The 22,245-nt window shown below is 48.9% G+C and overlaps 1 protein-coding gene across 1 annotated transcript in view; it reads left to right on the forward strand.

Moving 5' to 3' along the window:
• CFAP77 (cilia and flagella associated protein 77) overlaps positions 1–19,461 on the forward strand; it is a 61,704-nt gene extending 42,243 nt beyond the window's left edge. Inside the window, exons 4-6 of the mRNA XM_054220247.1 lie at positions 7,874–7,976; positions 9,574–9,669; positions 19,251–19,461. Coding sequence (XP_054076222.1) covers positions 7,874–7,976; positions 9,574–9,669; positions 19,251–19,319 — 268 coding nt within the window. The 3' untranslated portion in view covers positions 19,320–19,461. The remainder of the gene's footprint in view (positions 1–7,873; positions 7,977–9,573; positions 9,670–19,250) is intronic.
• Positions 19,462–22,245: the final 2,784 nt, after the last annotated feature.

Below are 22,245 nucleotides of genomic sequence, written 5' to 3' on the forward strand. Positions count from 1 at the left end.
AAAGATATGTCAAAGAAACAATATTGAAGAGCAGAGGGTGTTCCTGGAAGGAACCCACCAGGAAAAGCTGGACGGGCAAGAAAGAGCAATATTGCAGCAAGCCCACATCCGATCCACGATCACTGGAAGCCAAACAAATAACGAGAGCGCAAAGCCACAAAAATCCAAAAGACTGGGGCAAACAAAAGTTTTAGAAAAAAATATCTGAGCACTGACAAAACAAATTATGAAAAAGTAACATAGTGACTGAAACCACTGTCAGGCTGAAGGCGCCAGAAAAATGCAACCAAGCTAAAAAAATATAGGACTCCCATCAGTTCAGATAATTGCATATCCTACCCTGTTCCACTGCGAAAGGCACTTTGTGTCTCTGCCACCCTTCTCACATTGCTAAGATAAGAATTTCTATTTCAAGAATCATTTTCTTCTGCTGGAGACGTTCCAGGTGGGTATGTGCTCGCATCGCTGTGTGTACATTAGCTGCTGCAGAGCTCCCAGCCGCAGCCGCCTGGGCCGTGCTGCCTTGTGCCCGGGTGGCTGCAGCATCTGGTTGGCCAAAGACCTGTTACCTCCCTCCAAAAGTCCGGAGTGCATCGTGAAGATGCTGGTTCTACTTCAGTGTAGCTATTTACTGCAGTTGTAACAGTTTCTGACTACTTCAGGCTTCTTCAGACTACTTCAGGATTAAGAGAAAATAAACAGCCAAGTCATGGTTTGGCATAACGTTCAGGTCCTGCACGTCAGCCACAGAGCTGGGGAAAAAAGATCTAAAGAAAGAGATTTAGATCCCTTATTACCAATTGCATTACACTGAATAGGAAAGTAATTTACTCTCTTACAGAGACGGACTGTCGTCTGTGGATTTATCTCCAGTTATTACATCTGGCTAAAAAATTTCTACCAAAAAGCTTTTGCCGTCTAAAACTACTTCTTGCCACAGACGGACTTTCTCCTTTGCAAAATTCTGCTTTTGCAGTCTGTGCAATGAAAACCTGGGTCGGAGGGAAACAGCCACAGAATCCTTTTTGTGAAAGCAAAGCTTTTCAGCCCTCATTGACACCTCTTCCTTTCAAACCAAGTAATGTTCCCACCCAGCCGGAGAGATTCAAGCATGGGATGGAGGTCAAGGGGAAGACCTTGCTCTTTGATTTGTTTTGCTCAGTGTTGTGGGGATTTTTTCTGGGTTTTTCACTCATCAGGATGTTTTGCATTCGTTGATGGCTGCAAACTGAGCGCTGTTCACTCTCAGCCATGGATTGAGACCTCCAGGCAGAATAGCTCTGCCCCGTAATCACATCCCACCTGAGTTTCTCACAGGGTAACGGCAGATTTCCAGTCACAGACTGGAAGTATTGAAGTATTGAAGTACTGAAGTACTGAAGTTGTCTTCAAGTATTGAAGACAAATCTAAATAATCTTCAATTAAGTCAGACAAAGGGTATCTCCAAGCCAAAAATTCAATGCTAATGCACAGATTCCAGCTTGTGAAGCCGGGTATTTAATGGGTAAGAGCTGGCTTGGTATCTTCACTGCAAGACACGTGTTTCCACGTGTGCATTTAGGACCATTCCAAGTACACATCTCACTCCAGGCCTGGGAGGGAATAGTAAAGCAAATCGGTGCTCTTGTAACCATGTGTACTCCTAAGTACAGCTATGAGCATCTGATAAATCTTTTAAAGTGCGTGTTTACAATGGATTTTATTCTTTTTACTGTTCTATACATACGAGCCCTCTGAGCAAAATAACAGATCCTCTGACACTTAGAAGAAGCCACTGCCTCATTGGCTGCCCACAGTGAAATAATTTATATTGTTATTTCCTCATCCAAATTACAAGGATTGTAAAGAAGCTTCAGAAATTCAGAGTAATCAGTGCTTCAACAGCACGGATCCTGCAGTTGCCACAGGGGTGAAAGACCCACTATTTCAACCGAGAGTTTTTCCAGCCCAAAGACTGCAAAAAAAATATTGGTCCCTGAGTGTTTTCTACCAATTTTTCCTCTTGTTATTTTCTTCAGTGGTTAATGGAAAGCGAGGACAAGTGGAGATCATTTAAAAATGATCTTTCAGGCCTCTTCATGGGTTTATTGCCAGGACCTATTTAGAGGACCATAAAGCTGTAAGGGGCCTATAACTTTACCGTATAGTCCACAAGCTGCTTAGGAAAATGAAGAGCCTTTACATTCATGCCCTGCTTGTTTTGCCATCTCTCCCTCTCCTTACAAACACACCGCACACATGTGTGCGGGGACTGCCAGCGCCGCTAATTGAATTCACTCTTGTGAAAGCGTTAACAAATTGTAAGTGACCTTTTATACAAATTTCAAAGTCAAGAATTCACCACTAACTGCACATCCCTCTTCTGCCATTCACTGTTATGCAAAACCCACAAACAATTAAAAGAAATAACGAAGAGCCCAGCGGCCTTCTTTCCTAATTAGCTGCAGGAGGCAATGCTTGGGAGTGTGGCTAAGTGCTTCAATTACCTCGGCCCTCCTCGCTGCCCTTGTTAGAAGAGACAGGTCCACTGGCCAAAGGGGAACAATTAAGGGAAGGCAGAGCCAGGCAGTTTGCAGGGGATGCCGCGGCCGTGCCGGCTCTCGCACAAGGGCCAGAGCTGTAATCATGCCCCAGATTCCTGCTGGGCTACACAGAGACAAATTAATGGTAGATAGATTGCTAGCTCCAGCCCATCAGTAACGAGGGAGGCAGGGAGACAATATAGCAGTACAAGGGAGCTGTAATCAGAGTTTTCCTGTGCTATCAGCCCCCTTTCAGGGCGGAGGGACTGGAGCATTAACGCCTTACTGCTGCCTGCGTTGGCCCAAGGCCCCGAGCGGAATCACAGACCCCAGCTTGTGCTTTATTTGCTGAAGATAATCTGCGCTGTCTGCACCGAGGAGCCCCACACTCCAGAGATGCTGAGGACCAAACTGGTTCCCAATAAGAAACCAACCTGAGGTGGTAGGAGATGGCTTGGCTGTCCCAGCCACAGGCCGGGGGAAGATCTCTGTACGGACACTACTACCACAGGACAAGTCCTTCCCGTCACGAAGTACACAAGAAAGGGGTGCAAAGGTGGTGCCCCCTGCAGCTGTCTCCCCCATGGACTGAAGACCCCAAAGACAGATCCTGGCTGTGCAGTAAAAGCAAGTCATCTTACATGGAAGGACACCAGCAAGGACTTGGACTCAGTCTTAAAGGTCTTTTCCAACCTAAATGATTCTATGATCAAACCCCCTTGAAGCCTCATTAACCTCTCAAGACAGGGCTAAAGTTTCAGGATAGGCAGTGGTGTTGCAACACAGTTTTAATATCACAACTATGAAAAAAAATTCAATTCTATGATTTATGTGTTGCATAAGCGCCCATGCAGGGCCAGATCCTGCTGCCATTAAAATCAGAGCAATGGTTTTGGCAGAGCCCAAACAGCTGCAGAGCTGCCGGGAGCTGATGCTCGTGGCACGTGTCCTCTGCTCCCCCACTCCGGTCCCCACCAGAGCCCATCCTGACCAGCAGCGAGAAGAGGAGCCGCCTGCACTGGCTGGAGAGCTACCTGGAAAATCCAGGGGCTGAAGTCAACGCTAAAATATTTACAAGCCCCTATGCTTTTGAATTATACAAGAAAAAGGCAATCACAAGTCAAGTTTTTACCCTTTTACAACAGAACTTACCAATCAAATTGATTGTACCTTTTATGCTGGTATAAACCCCCTTCCTGAGCAAAGCCCTTTGTATCCACTTTTGCCAAGTACCTTTTTTTCAGTTGCTATATAAACCTTTGAAAATAAGTTTGAGGGGAGACTGACAACCTTGAAACCCAAGAGCAGCATGGCATTGACGGGTGCCGCTCCCTGAGCCGAATATTATAGACAGATTTTAATTTCATTTTACAAAATAGCTGTCTCCAGTGGAAGAAGCATCAAGAGCTAAATGAGGACCCATCTTGAGCTGAATCACGTTGAACAGACCTCGGCACTGTCATTGATTTTCTGGGAAGAAAAAAAACGCCTCTGGCTACTAAACCAAATTAGTAGTCACTGATGACCAATTATTTTGCCCCACTGTGAACGGAGAGGCGTACTAAAATTCCAGTTTGTCAGACCCAAGGCTCTCTTCTCAAACACCTTTCAACAAGCGTGTACCAAAAGTCCCTCAGATGGTTCTGACGCCTTCCTGTTTTCGGCAACTTCTCCTTCTCCAAAGTTTTAATGAGCTGCTGCTCTGAGGACGGCCTGCCAGAAAGGGAGCCCTTCCCAGCTCGGTGGAACACTATTTGGCATGGCACAAATCACAGCTGTCAGAATTTATACACACATACACAAAAAAGTGTCAGCCTAATGTTTGCAAATTATAATTACCATTTCTCTTGCATGTCCCTGGTGCCTTCATTTTAGATAAATCCCAGCTCTGAGGTATCAGCTGCAAAGCACTGAAGGCTCATATTGAATAGAATAGATTTAACTAGTTTGTAGCTCATTTAAGGCCTACACTGTTTTATTTTAATATTGTTAATACTTTATTATACTTTTTAAGATTGTTTTCACAGTAAAATAGCCTATTAGGGGGCTGCAGTTTCTTTTCCAAGCAATTTCTGGCAGACTAGCATACCGCATTGTATAACCAAGTTAGCAGGCGCTTGTCATTTCAGTTGAAAATAGGTCTGTACCCTGACTCTTGAAAGTAAATTAGAGAGAGAGTCTATTAAAGAGACAGGAACTGTTTCAGGGATAATAGTTTTGAAAATGTGCACAGATAAATTTTAAAATATTTAGGAAATGTCAACATTAGAAGTGGCTCCAACTATTTGACTATAAAAGGAAGCAGCTGATTATTTTTTCCACAATTATAAATAATTTGTTACATCCTATCAAAACTTCTCTCCCTTTCCTTTCTGTGGCAGGGTGCTTGTGCCAAAACAAGGAGATCCGAGTTACTCTGAACGAGATGGATTTTAATCCACAATAAGCGTTTTCAGTGGATGCTTCCCCTGCTCTCCCCGCAGCATCCACAGCCGATAACAGCAAAATCCTCCCAGTTCAGAGGAGTGACATCTGGGCAGGGTGATAAAAGGAAACAGAACACACGAGCCGTTCATTCCTGTCCTTAAGTAACGCTAAGGTGAGAGGACATTTTCCCAAAGGCCAGCTGCAAGCGAGAAAAACTGTTGCATTGCTAAGTGGCACTGGTATTGGGGCCAAAATTCCTCATCCACTCCAGTGAGATCAGCGTTTGACCTACAAACAAAAAGCCGCCTTGCTGAAATTTCTCCAGTGCCCTTAGTCAAAGAAGTGTGTTACCTCATATCCCCTGCTCTTCCCCACTTTCTCAGTATTTCTCTCCAAGGAGGCAGAAAAGCCAGACAAAGCCTCATGTCCTACAGCCCCACCGGAGCTTACGTGTATAACTAAGCACACGAGTCATTCCCATCGATTTCAAAGAGGCAGTTCATGCGTGTATTATTCCAGGCATGATTCTATACTTTGCTGGATCAGGACTTAAATGCGATTAATCACACGGCAGGGAAGGATCTCTGAAGAGCATCAACCCAAATGTGTCCTTTCAAGCATTTACTTACAAGCCAGCTGTGGACTAATCAGTCACCAACTGGCTGGTCCACTGGAGATGGTAAAAGTCACCTCCACAGAGATGTGAAAACACATTCAGCTACCACAAAAATCAATAATCAAACACTACACACAAAGGCTCAATGTTTTTCTGCATCCCTCCCTGCTATTCCTGCACGCCAGGAAAGCTCCTGCCTTGGAGAGCAAAGGGAAAGGCCAAGGAAACAAGCCCATTTGCAAGGCTCACCATGTGCTTGTGCCAGGACTACCAAAGTTTACACCATGCCACGAGACTGGAGACCCACCCAGACAATAAGACACTCCACCGCAGGTCTTTTATCCTTTGTAAATATTTTGCCTAGCTGTCATCAGTGTGAAACGCCAAACTGGAAGGGAAGGAGAGGGGAGAAGAGGGGAAGACAAAGGGTAAATGTCGGTGTCCCCTTTGGCATAGGGTGTCTCGAGATAACGGTCCAGAGCAGCACAGCTGATTTGTAAGCAAAGCCTTGAAAAGCCCTGCAGCATGTGATCTATGAAACAGGAGGTCTGCAGAAGGATGTCTCCTCTCATATGAATGCCCCCTTGGGATGTATATTGCTGGATCACACATCTAGTATCATTAGAAAACACGACCATAGATTAGGCTGTTTTGAAGCATGTGGTGTGCAATAATTAAGTAATAAAAGTCACCACAGGGGTGAAGGAACAAGAAACAGAAGAGTTACTATTTGCATACGCGCTGCTGGTGCCCTCTGTGATCATCAAAGATTCTCCAGACTGCTAAAAGCTGCCTGCTACTGATCTTGGACCCACTCCTGCCAAAAGCCTCGAAGCACCAGCTCACTTCATGGCACATGGGCTCTCTCTGCAGAAAATGACCCTCTGGTGGAGCTGGTGGCCCAGAAGTGGCCCAGCAGCTAGCCCAAGTCCCCAGTGTCTTGCAGTCGGTCCAAACAGGCAGGGAAAGCTCTGCCTTTCTGTTATGGGAGCTGCAGCTGAAGGCACTGCGGGCTACAGGTGGGAGCAGAGCTGGGGCTGATGGCTCCACACTGTCATTGGTTGCTGCCGAGGTGGAAAAATCCCTCCCCAGCAAAGCGTGCAAGGACAAGGACCAATAAAACTTCAGCTTGAGGTCCTCCATCACCTTTAAGTGTTTGCTTCTGGGGGAAAAATATAGCAGCACGACCACAGCAATAAGGGATACGCTGTCCTCAAGGCAAGAACCCTGCTGCTGCCCCTGCCAGTGGCTGATGAAGTTAAAGCATCCTCACTTGCAGGGAGCAAGGCTCAACAGTTTCAGGCTGCAGCTCTGCCACAAGCTGGTCAGGTTAATGCCAGCTCAGAGCACCTGAACAGGACACCGGCCAACAAGAAACTGCCTTTCATTTTTACTGTTTTTCTAGAATCATGGTCATCTGCAGCTCCTCTCTGCTGCTGTCTGCTCCCGGCCAGGATGCTCCATGGTACCCTCTTTCGAGGAGCAAATACACCTGGGTCTGTGCAGCTGAGGCGCTAGACCAGGGCTCAGCAGTTCAGATCCCCTCTCTGCTGCAGACACCTGACCATCTGCATTGAGGCCATTTTTATCCCTAGTCAGATGGCTTAGGACAGCACCTACTCCTCTCACCCAATCCGTCATGGCATCTGTTGGTGGCTTTTTGGTATACCACAGTATTGATATTTTAATAGCAAAAGCAGTGTTATTTTAGCAAGACGCTTTGCACCCAGTGGTTCTTCCCAAGCAGGTGCCATGGCTGTGTGGGGGCGGAGGGGACCCAGCAGGTCTGCCTTCAGCTGCTCGGAGCCAGAGCTGCTCCTCCAAGCTCCGGGGTGGCAATGCCAAGGCCCAGCTCTCTGCCTCTGCACATTGCCCCATTCAGTGCTCTCATTACCCACCATCGGGTACCAGCTGGAAATGCTCTCCTGGAGCCATAGCAGGGCCCAAGGATGAGCTGCAGCCCGTGGTGCTCCACGATCCTTCCAGCACACCAGGGCTGGAACAGAGGTGCTGATACGGGCCCTATAAAAAGTTGTGCAAAGATAGAAACTGTGCCCATTCTGAGGAATCGCCTAGCACAGTCCTGCTACAGGTTAGCACAAGTGTGTGCAGGCTGTGGTGTAGCAACTGCAAATGAATGTGGGTTGGAGTCTTGCTTGAGGAAGAGAAAGCCTTTGCCAGTGTGAGGGTTTATTCATGTTCTCACCAGTCCACACTTTTCAGGAGCAGAGATATGAATCATCATGGGGAGGTAAAGAGAGATATTAACCCTGGAGATTATATTGTTGTCTTTTCAATGTTTTCCAGGCCTTGCACTCCCTTTTTTGACCTCCTCCAACACAAATACAAGGAGCTGTGGATGGAGCAGCAGAGAGCCCTGACAGCAGCCAAGCGAGTGGAAAAGAAAAAGGTGATAATGGTCCAGCAGTGCTTTCCCTTGCTGTGCAGAGCACTGCTACCTGGCATAAGGCCCCACTGTCCCACCCCACGGTGGACAGACTTCTCACAGCCACGGGGAGGGCTCTCAGCTGGGAAAACCTCTTCCCAGCTCTACCAGAAAGCTGGTGAAGCCGAACGAAGATCAGCTGCTTCCCAGCCAAGATAGTCCTGGCCTCAGCCAGAGCATGTCCTGTGGGGTGATGCCGTGGGAGTGAGCACCAGATATGCAAATCACAATGTGTGTGCATGAAAGTGCTCTGGAGACAAAAGGGGAGGTGGGGTTTTTTAAGGTATTTTTGTATCTGAAGATATACACCGGAGCCGAGCAAGCTCTCCAGGGCAGTGGTGCTTTGGCCAAGGCCTTTCAAAGGCTTAGACACCTGTCCTGCAGAGACACCTTTCTAGCTATCATCCAGCATCTGTCTGCATCAATGTGCCTCCAGTCACAGGTTGCCCAACGAAATTCCTGGTATCAATTAAAATAGAGGCTCTGGTTCTCTTTGCGTCACCACAATAGTAAAACACCCTGCTGTAACAAAGAATTATGTTTCAAATTATCTTTGGTATTTATGTCATCCTCATGCCAGGAGCCCTGCAGACTGTCCTTCGGACAGCATCAGCGCTGCTCAGGTCACCTCTGACAGGGGACAAAACAACGGAACCGCCAACAAGTGTTCCAAGGACCAGCACCAGTCGTGATCCTGCCATGGTGTGGTTGATGCCAGCACCCGCAGCAGTTGTTAGAGTGCAACGCTGGGCTGTTAAACACAACAATATTATAATAACATTTAAAAGCAGCCAATGACTGTTTTATTAGTTAATGGCTCAAAGAAGAGTCGAGCTAATATGGTAATGACCAATTTCAACGGGCTTACTGCCATCACAAACTATGCTTTATAGTTGAAGTGCAAGAATACAGTGTTCTTAATTAGCAGCTATTTTATGAATACACAAGCCTAGGATGTTGGAAAGTGCATCCCTACCTTATCTATTAATGACTGATGCTTTTAATCACTAAGTTCCCTCCATCAAGTTCCCAAAGCCTGCAGCCACCGATTACTGAATTAAGCAACACAAACCTACATTCTAGACCGCAGAGCAGACAGAGTCCCCAGGGTTTCACACAGTGGGCAAAGCATTCACCAGGTACCTGCACTGGCTTGTACCTGCACATCAAGCTGCAATTAATCAGGAGAGTAACACACACCGGACAGCCAGGAAACACCCCCCATAGTGGGGGTGGTGGAAGTGACTCTTGCAGCTAGTGATGAGCCATTGCTCTAGCTCAGAGCACGGGGCTTCCTGCGGGCAGCGGTCGTCTCACTGGGATGCTGTATAAAACAGACACTCGGAGCTGGCAGCTGCTCTTGTTTTTCTCATCAGTATCTTTTAGATATCAGTATCAGCTGCATGGACATGAAAAGCTACCCGGATCAGGCACTTGTGATTGTCAGTCCAAAGTGACTCTTAGTCTCGTTCATCCCAGAGTCATTACATTGCATGACACCAATCTGATGACTACAGCTGTGCAGCCGTTTCAGCCCATTCTTGTTTACCTTTGGTTACAGAAGGACAAAGTGCATGAAACTCGCACCACGTTTCTGCGAAAACACCCACTACCTGCAAAGGAGGAGTCCTTCTGGCACCTGCCCCGCTTGGAGAAGGTATGGAGCGCTTGATTGAACTCAGGGACACCTTCTAACCTTGCCCACATGCCCTGATAACACCCTTAGCACACAATGAAGGTACACACAAGGCTCTCACCTCAGAGTTCCCTGAGACCCAGACCATAAAATGCTCCCTCTCTAGATGTATCCAGACATCAGCCCCTTTTGGACTGATGGGATGTGGGTGGACTGATGGGAGGTGGGATGTTTTTTGCAGCCATAAGCCCTGGAAGATAGGCAGCAGTAATCCGGGTAAGGGCTTAATGACTTATTTTCTAACTTGTTGTGTGCACTTGCATGAGCATCATCAGATGAGAAGCATCTCTTTATCTCCCTGTTAGTACTGGGCGGCCTTTGTTCTATCCTGGTAGTCCCACAACTGCCCTACACGAACAGGACAGTCAAACCAAAATGGCATTTTGGTAGCCTGCCATTTTATCAGCTCTCACCATAACTAATTCAAACCACAACAGATGTTTCAAGAAGCATTTTCACCCCAAGAATTAGAACTTTCCAGAAAGCCTGCACTCTTGATACCTCCCTAAGCTACCTGATTGACAATATGCACCCCTAGACTGAGCAAAGAGTCTAGCCAGGTTACAAATGTGTGTGACACTTCCTTTAATTGATCCAAATAAGAGCCAAGGTGAAGATTTCTTGTTCTAGCAATGGGATCTAAACATCTCCCTGAATTCATCTGCTCATCCTGCTGTGCTCTGGGGTACTTGTTTGAATTCTGTTAGCTTTGTTTGTGGTGTAAATTACAGGGAAACTTCAAGTGAAGAGCTAGGGGGCATTTTAGGAAGGAAGGGAAAAGAGCTGGGCAAGGGGAATGGAAAGAAGACACCAGAAAGTCTGAAAGCACTGAAACCCTACAGGGAGTTTACATGGCCAAAATCATATCTGGCATTGATAGATACCACTGCAAAGAGCCTCTCAGCCCTCTGCCCCGGCCCTTGTTCTGATGGGGTTTGGGTTTTTTTGCCATACTGTTGATTTTGAACCGCAGTTTCAGTGACTTCCTGAAGCTAATTTACTTGTACAAGTTGGAGAGTTTCAACCAAGAGATGTGTTTTGCACCACCTTGATGTATTCCTCTTACGTCCTGTCTAAGACTGTCCGATTAGCATATGTCAGTAATCATTTATCCCCGCTGCCTGTCAGCACAGAGCTGCTGCTGCAGCTAGTGTCAGGGAAAGAACATGACCGATCGCTGTTAAACAGATTGTGTAAGTCACACGAGATACTGGGGCAAGCCTCCTCTTTAGAGCTCCTCTCACCCCAGACCTTTCCATCACTATTCATTTTTCAGCCTGTGTTCTTCTTCATGCTTTCCCTTTTGTTTCATCCATGACTGGGGCTGGGTTCCTCCCCCAGCCACAGCCCTCAGACCTCTGAGTCTTTTCTTCTCTCTGCCTTTCCCCTTCCTCTCCTCTTCCCTTCCTTTCCAGGAGCAGCATCCAGGGGAGGAGGGACGGCTCGTTTTGCAGAACCTCTGCAGATTTTCTGTATTCCTCCTTTCTCACCACATTAACCTGGCAGATTTGCCTTGCCCCAGCAGCAGATCTAACAGGCACAGCCAATGTTAGAACTTGGATCAGGAAATGTGTTGCTCGGTTGAGTTTCAGTGCAGGGTTTCCTCCGTGGAAAAATAAGTTCTCTTGAACATCCATAAGCATTTACCCAGTCAAAAGCAGTAACAACCCAGAGAAATTTGATGGTTCCCAAAGACACTTGGTAGCCTCCAAACTGTGCTTTAAGTGTCTCTGTAAAGTTGAGTTGTACATAGGTAGTGGTGGAACGGTCTTGAAAGACAAACTGGCCTAACCCTTCAACCAAACCCAGGGACTCCAGGAGTCACTCTGTCAATCCCTCCTTTACAAAGGTGACAACAGAGAGCAGTGCTCCAAAGTGATGAGGGAGATTGTTCTTGTGGTGCTTCTGTCCTCATGACCCTTTCTCAGGCTCTTCCATGGTGTTGGATAACTACTTTATGGCTTTTTTAAGACTCAGTGGCCTGTGGAGGCCAGCAGTTAGCACTGACCACTGTAGGCAGTTTACCAAAGCACTACGTCTTTAATCCATATAATGCCCCCATTCTACTGTGCAAAAAGCAGTAGGAAAAGCAACCACAAATATATCACTTTACAGAAAGCTTGTTAGCAGACTCCCATCTGTGTATTATTTCAGCTTTCCATGACACTGTGCTGTTCTGGCCACTACAGAAGATGCTCGTGACCTGGGAACAACTTCAAACTCTGGGCAAGAATATTCGGAGACTCTATTGCCCCGACCACAGCCCCACTTTGGAGTATTTCTCCGTGTGATATGAGGCTGGTGCAAGGTGCAGGGGCATGACTTTCTCAAGCCACTCATCCTTCTTGTCACTCAGTCACCCCCTGTTGTCTGGCATGATGCCTTTCAGTCTGGCCTACTCTGGGCCTGGGGGAGCAATGCAAGGCACCCAGCTACTGAGATGGTTGTGACCCAAAACAGGGGGCAGCAGGGAGATTTTGTTCCTTTAGACCCATAAAAATCAACAAGGAGGATTTTTCTGTTCCCATCCTGACCCCTTACAGAGAGCTGCAGAAATGGGGCGTGGATGTCACTACTGGCTCTTAAACTGGACCTTCCAGTCGGTCCCCGTAAGACGATCTCCTGGCACCATGCTAGAGCATGTGAAAGGAGTGGAAGAGAAGAAAACAAAGGAGCTTTGCCCTCCCCGCTAACTGCCTCTGCTTGCTCCCTGCATTGCCAGGGCCGCATGACATTACGTAGTCATTCAGTCAGTAAAGTATAGACAAATTGACTATATTTTCATTTGGATTTAGGTTTCAGCCCCACTGCTTTAGAATAACGGTCCGCTCTATTCAGCTAACCGGGTGATTTGCAGGCTCTCCCACACCGGGTGATCGCTCCTGCTCTGCATCTCGCTCTGAAGGACTGACCTGGCGTGTGGTCTCCTGGGACCTGGGCTGAGACAAACAGGTCGAAGGGAGACAGTCATGTCCTGACTGCAGTTGGGTTTCTTTGTTTGTGGTGGGGGTTTTTTTGTACAAAACCAAACAGAAGTTAACTCCTTACTCACCTCAGCAAGGTGCTTCTACTGCCCTCCTCTTCCTCAGTCACCCCTCAAGGCAAATGGCCTCTGCCTGCAGTGACATAATTCCTGGGCTCAGGTTTTGCCAACATGGCTGGAACTGTGCACCAAGACTTCACTTGTTTGTAGATGTGAGACTACATTCCCTGGGGACCGTACCTCAGGCAGGTAGCATGGACATAAATAAATACTCCTGCCGCCATGCTCAAGGGAAGTGTCCTGTCCCCATGTCACTCAACGCTAGCATCATGCCGGTCCAGGCAGGACGGTGTCCCTGGTGTCAACCAAACTCTGGAAAGGATGTTGGTGCCGAAATACAGCATCCCCACAGCCTTGCCTGTGCCAGCCCTGGGTGAGGCTCCAGCTACCTCCGGCTGAGTATTTGGTAGGCACAATCCAAACCAGCAAGTCAACACTTGCTACTCCACAACAGATTTCCAGGGCTCTGTCAAGGCAGTCCAGAAGGATTCTGGTAGCGACACCTCACGCAGCACTGATGTAGGACGGAACTCACCCATGTGTCAAAACAGCTCCATGCACCACGTGCCACTGACACCCACCAGGATTTTTCCTTTGCTCATTAGAGAATTCCAACCAGCAGAGACATTCAAGGTGGCTTTCCAGGGAGAATAGTCTTGTTTACTTGACCAAACAGGAGGAGGAAAGAAAATGCAGCAACTTTGGACAACACTTTTGTCAACATGCGCTGCCTTCCCGAGCAGATGAAACGAGCTGCGCTCGATGCGCGATATGAATAAGCGATAAGCAATTGACGAGCAAGTGTTCGGGTACCTTGGCAAAAGACTTAATTTGCAACCTGGCACAAAATCAAAGGCTCTGTCAACGGCTGAGCGGCTCTCCTGCGTATGCCTTGCGTTACCTGGGAAAGCTCTGTCAGGTAAATTTCCACTGAAAGTAATTAGAGGAGTCCCCACTGTATAAACTTTGCAGCAAAATTCTGGGCTCCAGAATTTGATTCTCACCAGGGATCCGATATCTGCTCACAGCCTGATCCTTCATCAGAATTAACAGTTGAGGTTTAACACATACACAAAAAAATGTTCCACATTTTTTTTTAATGCCTTACCTCTATTTTTGTCTAAAGAGCTGAACTGACAAGCACAGCTCATGTAATCTTGCAACTGTTGTCTTGTCAGAAAAGCCATAGATTCTGCTTAAATAACCTAGGCTCGATACGCGCAGCGCACGGCGGGCTGGCTTTTCAGATACAGCATTTATCCTCCCAGGTCTGAGGGCAGCAAAACTTCATGGAGTTGGAGTGTCATAAAACTTGTCTCCTGTAGCCTAAATAGTGCTTAAAGAATAAAGCAGTGAGTTCAAGGGCTTTCTGTCACCATGGTCAAACCTCCCTTCAGCTGGGATTTTGGCTGACCAAAAAAAAAAAATCAGTGTCACCCGATGGCTGTTCAGTGGCCCAAGTGACATGAATTGGTAGGTCCCAGCCCAGCAGCGACAACCAGCAGCCTTCAGTGCTGACCTGTCTACAACAGGAAGCAATGCAAAAAAGAAAAAATAAAATACAACACCCTGCAGGGTACCAAATAGTCAGCAGAGACCCAGCTACCCGGGCATGATCCCTGCACATCTCCACTGGGACCACAGCAGAGATGTCACCTCCCACACCACAGCCATTCTGTGACTCCAGGCTCCAGACCCTAGTCACTATCACTACATTTTCTTGCAGATTCCTGCAGGTTTTCTTGTTTTGCCCAACAGCTGAAGCTTCCAGCAATGCAGTTGCTCAAATGACTGTGAAGCATTTCCTTGGTCCAACCTTTCCCAGTATCCCTTTGCATATGACCTGGATGCTCAGCCTCTCCATCACAACCTTACTCTGTCCTCTGCCATGCTCAGCCCCTCCTCGTGTCTCCCTCAGACATAACCCACCATTCCTCTGCTGTTTTCACTGCTCTCCAACATCTCCAGGTTGATGCAAGAAACCACCACCCCTCCCTGTGCAGCCTTATAGCCTGGGCCATCTCCAGGGCAGGTCCCACCTACATCCAAGCCCTGGTGTCCAAAGGCAGCACAAGCCACTGTTGGCAACCAATGCCCATTCCCGTTATGGAGATATTCACCCGTGAAGGAACAAATATGGGGTGCTTGCAGCACAGTAATACCACACACGCTGTGTTGGGTTACAGATGAGCCCCTGCTGTTACTTTCGGTGCTATCTACTTTTTCCTACACAAATCCACAGAAGTGCTTTTTAAGTGGACTTGGAGTTTCATTCATGGACCTATTCTGCCTTCTGCAGAGATGCTATTTACCAACAGACAGCTTAGTTTGAAGTAAAATTCTTGCCTGGCATGAAAAGGGTCAAGATTCAAATCTCAAACACACAAGGACAGTGTGAAAGCTGCCAGCACTGGCCCGACCCCGGGACATCTGCCAAGGGGGCCACACGCTGGGCTACAGCTCCAGTGGGTTAGTTCTCCTTTACTCACGCTATTGCCCAGACCAAGTGACCAGTGAACCCCAGCAAACATCTGTGGCCCTTATTTTCAGGAGGAAAAAAAAAAAAAAAAAAACACAAAACACCTCCCAAATCTCCATGGGGCATTAAATACAGCAGCCAAAATTGCTGAGCACTTCTCAAAACCTTCCTGGGTTTGAAGCAAATAAAGACCATTTATCCCAGACTCTCTTGTCCTAAATTTCCCTACATTCTTGGAATTAGAAAGGTGGGGAGAGAAAAATCAACCCCATTCATTAAACTGGTTAAGCGCAGTGCCGCCAGGAAAAGCCACAGTATTTGTAACCCTAATAATCCAACACACACCTCCGAGCGCAGCTCATCTTGGACAGAATAACGTCTGTTTTAAAAATACCTGCCTCTCTCTAACTTGTCATGGCATTTGTTGACAACCCTATTGAAAGCCGCTCTCAGTGCAGCTGTGAAGGATCTTTCAGCACCTCTTTCTCTTTCCTAGACAGTTTTTGAAAGGGAGGGGAGGAAAAAAAAAGCCATCAATACAGGGGGAAAAAGGCATCAGCAGCCAACATCAGCTGATGAAGCGCCTCACCTGGGCCCCCAGCGCACCGCCTCCAATTAAATCAAAATGGTTTGTTTTTAATGGTCTTTTACACTGACAAGTGGGCTATCATTCCAGGCCTAGAGAGCTGTCAGGGAGGCGAGGCAAATCCTCCGTTGATAATGCCCAATGCTTCCAATTAGGAGCCGAGGCCGCTCCTGGCGCACTAACGATTCCCCAGCCTCCCCCAAGGCCCCTTCGGCGCTGGCTGTTTCGTCTTCCCTCTTCCTCCGCCGCAAATTACTGACACAAAACGGAGGCGCCCCGGTGCCTCCTCACCACGCCGGGCCCCGGCCCTGTTGGATTTAATGAGGCGATGGAAGTTTTTGCGGATCTTTCGCTAAATTCTTTTCTTGTTTGACAGCTGCTTGAGTGTTGACCTTATAAAAGATTTAGTGTTTCTCATTATTTTCTGTCAAGCTTTACAAGCGATAGCTTCACGGAAATCATTTGCATCTCGATGTGCGCGCGCGGTTTTTGCCTGTACGGGGATGCTCGGCGCAGTGTGCGTCTGTGTGTACACCCTACCTCTCTCCGTATTGTGTATTTTATTCCCTCCTCCCTCCCCCCTGAAAAAAATCTACAAACATGGCACTGTTGTTTTGTGTTGTTTTGGGGGGGGGGGAAAAAACAAAAACAGGAGAGGACTTAAAAGGCCCAGGATTTGTTAGACTCTTGTAAATGAGGGAGGTTTTTATAAAGGAATGGAGATTGGTTTCCTGTAAAGAGAGCTCAAGAAAGTGTTTTGTCACCCGCTAAAAGGATTCGATCAAATGGATGACGGAAAAACTAGGCTGAGTCTAGGGGCAGCTTTGTTGTTAAAGTGAAAAATCGCAGAAGGCTGGGGAGCTGCTTTGCGCAGGCAGGCAGAGCCAGGCAGGTGCTGGGAGAGGCGCGGGGGCAGCCACATCTCCCTGCAGCCGAGCGGGGATCCTTCCAGGGCCAGAGGAGAGCCTGGTGTTTGCTTCAGCCCTTTGCATGGGTTCCTTCTCAACACCTCCCACAAACCATTCAATCCAATTAAAACTTCCCCCCCTCCCAGGATGACTCATCTACCCCCCCCAGGAGCTAACCTCACTGACCCCCCGAGGGTGCTCACAGTGCCCAGCAGCTACAGCACCCACACCCCAGCACCCACCTCAACGGCAACAAGCTCAACAGCACCCACAAAGCCCTGGTCGGTCTCTGGGGTGTGCACTCTGCTGCTGTCAGAGGAGCTCTGCCGACCTGTATCGGCTCAGCCCTGCCTTCCCGGTACCAGCCCAGCCTTTCTGCCTCTCACATGCTGTTTATTAGCCTTCCGTTAACACACCTGCTTCTGCTTCCAACATGCACGTGGCTGTATCAATGCTTGACAAGTGATCATTTACGGCCTTCCAACTTAAAATGTTATCGTAACTGAGAAACCCAAACAAAAATAACCCTCAAATACATATTTAAGTTTTAGGAGGGATAAGGTTTTTTTTTTTATTGCCCCTCTAATTCTTTGAAGCAAGCACTGACATTACAACATCCCAGCTGCAAGTGTCCTGCAGGTTTTAAGTTGTCAATAACAAGTGCAAAAAACAATAGCAAAACACTGCTTCTAATCAGCAGCTGAAAACCATTGCAGTTCCATCACCCTGCAAGGAAAACCACCAAGCTTGTGCCTACAAACTATACCCCTGTCCTGCTACAGCCAGTGCTCCAAACCCATGATACAGACTAAATCCTGGCATAACAGCCCGTAACCACATCAGAGTAATGGCAAAGATCATCAGCTGTCTCTAGAGGAAGTACCTTTGGGTTCATCATTTAAAATATGAATTAGAAGAATCAGAGATGCCAGAGAATCAGAGATTCATCACTGGCATTGACTTCTCAACACCAGTCTCTGTCATAATAAGACCTTTGGCCCGAGGACACCCTTATCTTGACTCTAATTACTGGCCTGGGACTAATCCGTACTTCTCAACTGTCCCTCATTATAAGAGGGTTTCTCATTTTTTAAAATAGCACTTGTCCCCTGTCCTACACCTGGTGCTTCCCACTCATGCTGAGGGCAGAAGCTGGCATCCCTCACAACTTTGTCAAGGGCTCTGCTAATTTTAATTACTCCCAGTTGTGGCTCAGTGTGACACTTCTCACCCAGGAGCTGTACCAAGACTGGAGTGAATAAACTGCCATTTCCTCCCCTCTGGCTTCAACCCAGTCCCAGGCAGAAATTTCCCCCTGCCCAGTTCCCAGCACTGGTGGGCAGGGAGCACGCTGGGGAGGGCAGAGGCACACTCGAGAGAAGCAGCTCAGCTGTCCTTATCTGCAAGGGACTGGATTTTTCTAGCAATCCCAGCTTTGAGGGAAGAAACTCCTGCATCTTTAATGGGAGACTGGAGTTGGCCCAGATGGGGATTGTCCCTGACAGCTCCCGGGGGCTGCCCACCTACTTCAGCAGCCCATGGTTGTGCCTCCCCTGCCTTTCCCTCCCGGAGAGGGGTTATGTCACTGCTGCTGCTTGTGAGAAAGCAAAAACATCCAGAAACAACTGTCTGAAGTTAGGCGCTCAAATGCATATTTAAGTACCTGAACGCCTTCCTCCAGAGAGGGGGAATAGCTAAATATGCTTTGTTTGTCTTGATTAATGAGATCACTAGCTAGCTTTTCAGGGCAAAGACTGCTGTGTATTTTTACATACGCAAAACCTGACGCCCAGCCAGCCTGAGCAGGGTGGGGGAAGCGGGAGGCAGCTCGGCACATCCACACGAGGCAGATGAATGGCACCAGGAATTGTGTCAGGGCAGGTAAAGCCCGTGGGCCCCCGCGGAGATCCCACTCTGTGCATGAAGGCACTCCCGCATCCCAGTAACTCCGCACCTACTCTATAGGTTTGCTGCATGCGGCTCTGCGTAAATCCACTGCTCACCCCAAAGGGCCCCTGGACCTTCCTCCCCAGGTGACTTCCCCTTTGTCTATTTGTCAGGGGCATTTTTTCACCCCCTCCCACCTCAAAGGCGATTCCTGGGGAGAGGCTGCCCGTGTGTTTGTTGGGCGGGTCATGCACAAGTCCCTGACCCCAGTGGGGGCTTCCCCGGGAGCTCTGAGCCCATCCCAGCCCCTCAGTGCAGCACACACGTCCTGTGCTGTAGAAAATAAGTCATTTATTTCAGGGTCCATCTTAAGGCATGCCAGTATTTGAAAATGTCAGACAACAGACGCACCATAGTAGGACTACAGGATCTTGTTGCTAGAGCAGAATAAATATCCTGAAGTCAATCAGAAAAGTAGTTCTTATTTTAAACAGGTTAATTTTTTAACTTCAGCTGGAGCAACATCTCCCAGACAGGCAAAACCCCTTGCGCTAATCTGCAGTCTCTTCCCTGTTTGTGCTACAACCTATTTTCTTTGGCCGGCTGTAACCAATCGTCCGTCTGCTCCTTTCCTTATAGGTTGGGCCTCATCTCAGTACTTTTCCAGACCGTGATGCTCGTAAAAAGGCATTCAGTGCCTCCCATTGAGAAGTGCCTGCGAGACACAGTGGGACCGCAGCACCGTGCTGGGCATCACAGCCCTTCGACCCTGCAATAGCCATAGGCAACAGGATTTCTCTCTTGTTTTAAAAAGTTACGTTAATGCAGATATAGCCAAATGCATCATAAATATGAGGGGAATGATTCTGTCTCAGCCTGTTCATTGCTTCACATCAGATGCACACCACCTTACCCTGTCTCATCACCACGATTCTCATTGTGCTCAAGGTAACAACTCTCACACCAGGAACAGGGCAGTGTTCGCACCAGTACAGCCCCACAGGGAAAGCAGGACAGTTGCCTTCACTGTCTGTTCTGAACAAATATATTAAACGCAATCATATCCCACTCAATATCAAGTCTATAATATCTCATAATCCATTAGTCCTTCTCATTGCGTTGCCAAACAAGCTTCCCATCACTGCCTGATTCAGCAAAGCCCTTGCCTGCGTGAAGGCATCCAAACACCTGCTTCAAGCGCTCCGCCAAACAAAGGCCTCACCGCAGAGCGACACCTTCGCTTGAAGACAGCCCCAGCCGGTTCCACACTTGCCCTCAAACAGCTGCTGGTGCCTGGTGTCCCTCAGGGCTGAACCTCTCCAAGGAGCTGCCAAACAAGCTCAAACTCCACCAACACCAACTCAACATCACAGCACCCAAACCCCAGCCTGGTCACCAACAGGTGACAGCAGAGGCTCAGACAGGTGCCAACACGTTAAAATCCATCTCCTCCCAACAGGGTATTTCATCTTAAGAAAATACCACTGAGTAATAACTGTGATTGCTTTAGTTATATAATATTTAATTACTTCTAAGTAGTCTGATTCTCACATCTACTGTTAAATCTCAGATTGCACCAGATAATCCTTAAGTCCAATGTTAGCTTTCAGTCTTCGTATTCCTCATCCCATTGGCACTCAGAGAGCTCAGGTGTGCACGCCAGGGCCATGCTCCAAGGGGGTGACATCTGCATCCTGGGCAGCCCCACTGTATCCCCAGCTCAGGAAGGAGCCGGTAACAAGCACCGCAGAGGGGTGGATGTGCCCAGCATGACTTTGCCCCACAGGCCTCGGCACTGGGGCTAGCCCAGCCCTCCTATGCAGACCCACCAGCAACCAAGGGACACAAATAAGCCACGCCGAGCCCGGGGCCTGTCCCCCACCTGACTTCCAGCCAAACTTTTAAACCCGAACCTCAAAGAACAGAGCATTTCATAACATTAAACTCCATCGCTCAAGACACAAGAACAAAGTGAACTGCAGGGGCAGCTTTTCCTACCTCTCCCAGGACAAGGAAGACTCCGCACCAGCTGCTCTGGTATTTCCAGCACTCCCTCCTTAGGGGAAACTTGTGCCTCAACCTGCCCTTTATATAAGGAAGCAGCTGTAGCAAACTCCACCCTGCCCACACCTGAGCTGAGGGAGGAAAGAAATCACCTGCTCCACACCAGGGAAACCCTTGTATTTAGTTCTCTCTTTTTAGTAAAGGCCTCTAAATAAAACCCATCTAAAATGACTAGGAGGGTAACAGTAGGGTTTGCCATGCTGGCAGAGGTGCATTATAACAAGAGACTTTTCCCACCTCCCTACGGGGGAAGAAAGCCGGCCCTTAAATGACTTGTCTTGCTAAAAATGACAGTGTGTACAACTGTGTGAGAAACCCAGGCAAAGGTTTGCCCTACTGCCTGGGGGGAGCCATGTGCAGCTCTTGGTCCAGCCACAGCATCTGTGCCCACCTGCAGCAACTGCTCAGGTCCCCGGGGCGTGCAGAGGGAAGGAAGCATCTCCAGCGAGTCCTGCATCCCCGGAAAAGGGCTGGCAAACAAACACAGTGTGAACCAAGCCCACGCAGACCTGCAGATCTGGGATAATCCAAGAAGCCACCAAAGAGACCAGAAAGCCAGAAAACAACAGCCGAGTCAAACACAGTGTGTTCAGGAGGAGACACCGCTGCGTGGGGCTTGTAGCCAACAGACCTGCCCCACTGCGCCCCGAAATCCTGGGCAGAGCCGCGCCCCAAACGCCCCGAGTCCCACGGTGCCACCTCGGACTCGTCCCCATCGCGGCGCCGCTCCCCGCCGCCCCCAGCCCGTGGCCAGGCTCGCTGTGGGGCACAACCGAGCCGCAAACCGGGCATCCCCCTCCGCTCCCCACTGCCCCGGCCGTGCCGGCAGAGCCCGGTGCCGGGGTCCCGACCCGCCGCGCAGCCCCGGCCGCCCTCCGGCGCCGGACGCTCCTTGTCCTGCAGTGACACCCACTGGTAAAGGGGGTTTTAACGCTGCTGCAGGTTCCCCGCCGCCGGGCCCTGCTCCTCCCCGTCGCTGAGACCCGCCGGCTGACTATCGCCCCCTCTTTCTGCCGTTTTCCCCCACCCCGAGCCGCCCTACCCTTCTCCCTCTCATGAAGATCCATTCATTTCGCTACCGGCGCATCCCGCCGAAGCCTGACGCTGCTGAGCATCCCTCTCTGCGCCTGCCTGGGCATGGCCTTTCCGAGCATGCAGCTTGGGTTCAGAGAGAAATTCAGTACAACAGCCTCCGGGGATTTTCCTCCCTAAGCCAGACCCCTTCAGGATACCAGTCGATGCGCCCCCAGCAGATAATTCTAAACTAGCTCTTGCTACAGCCCCCCACTGCAGACCATGCCCTTCGTCCCCTGGCCCAGACATGGAGGCCAGTCCCTGACGTCCCCCAGCCCCGTCAGGACTCTCCCCACACCCCAACCCTCCAGGAACACCCTGCCCCATGGCCTCATGGCCAAACCCGCACTGGCGACTGGTGCCAGAAGTGCCTGACCCTGTCTGTCGGCAAGATGGGATGCACAGCAGCTCCCGAAGCTGTCAGAGTCCTAGAGCCAACCCTGGGGTGCGACTGGGACTTGTGAGGAGGTGAGTGGAAAAGCAACTGGCATCAGGG

This window comes from Rissa tridactyla, chromosome 14 (genome assembly GCF_028500815.1).
Source record: "Rissa tridactyla isolate bRisTri1 chromosome 14, bRisTri1.patW.cur.20221130, whole genome shotgun sequence".
NCBI classification, from domain to species: domain Eukaryota; kingdom Metazoa; phylum Chordata; class Aves; order Charadriiformes; family Laridae; genus Rissa; species Rissa tridactyla.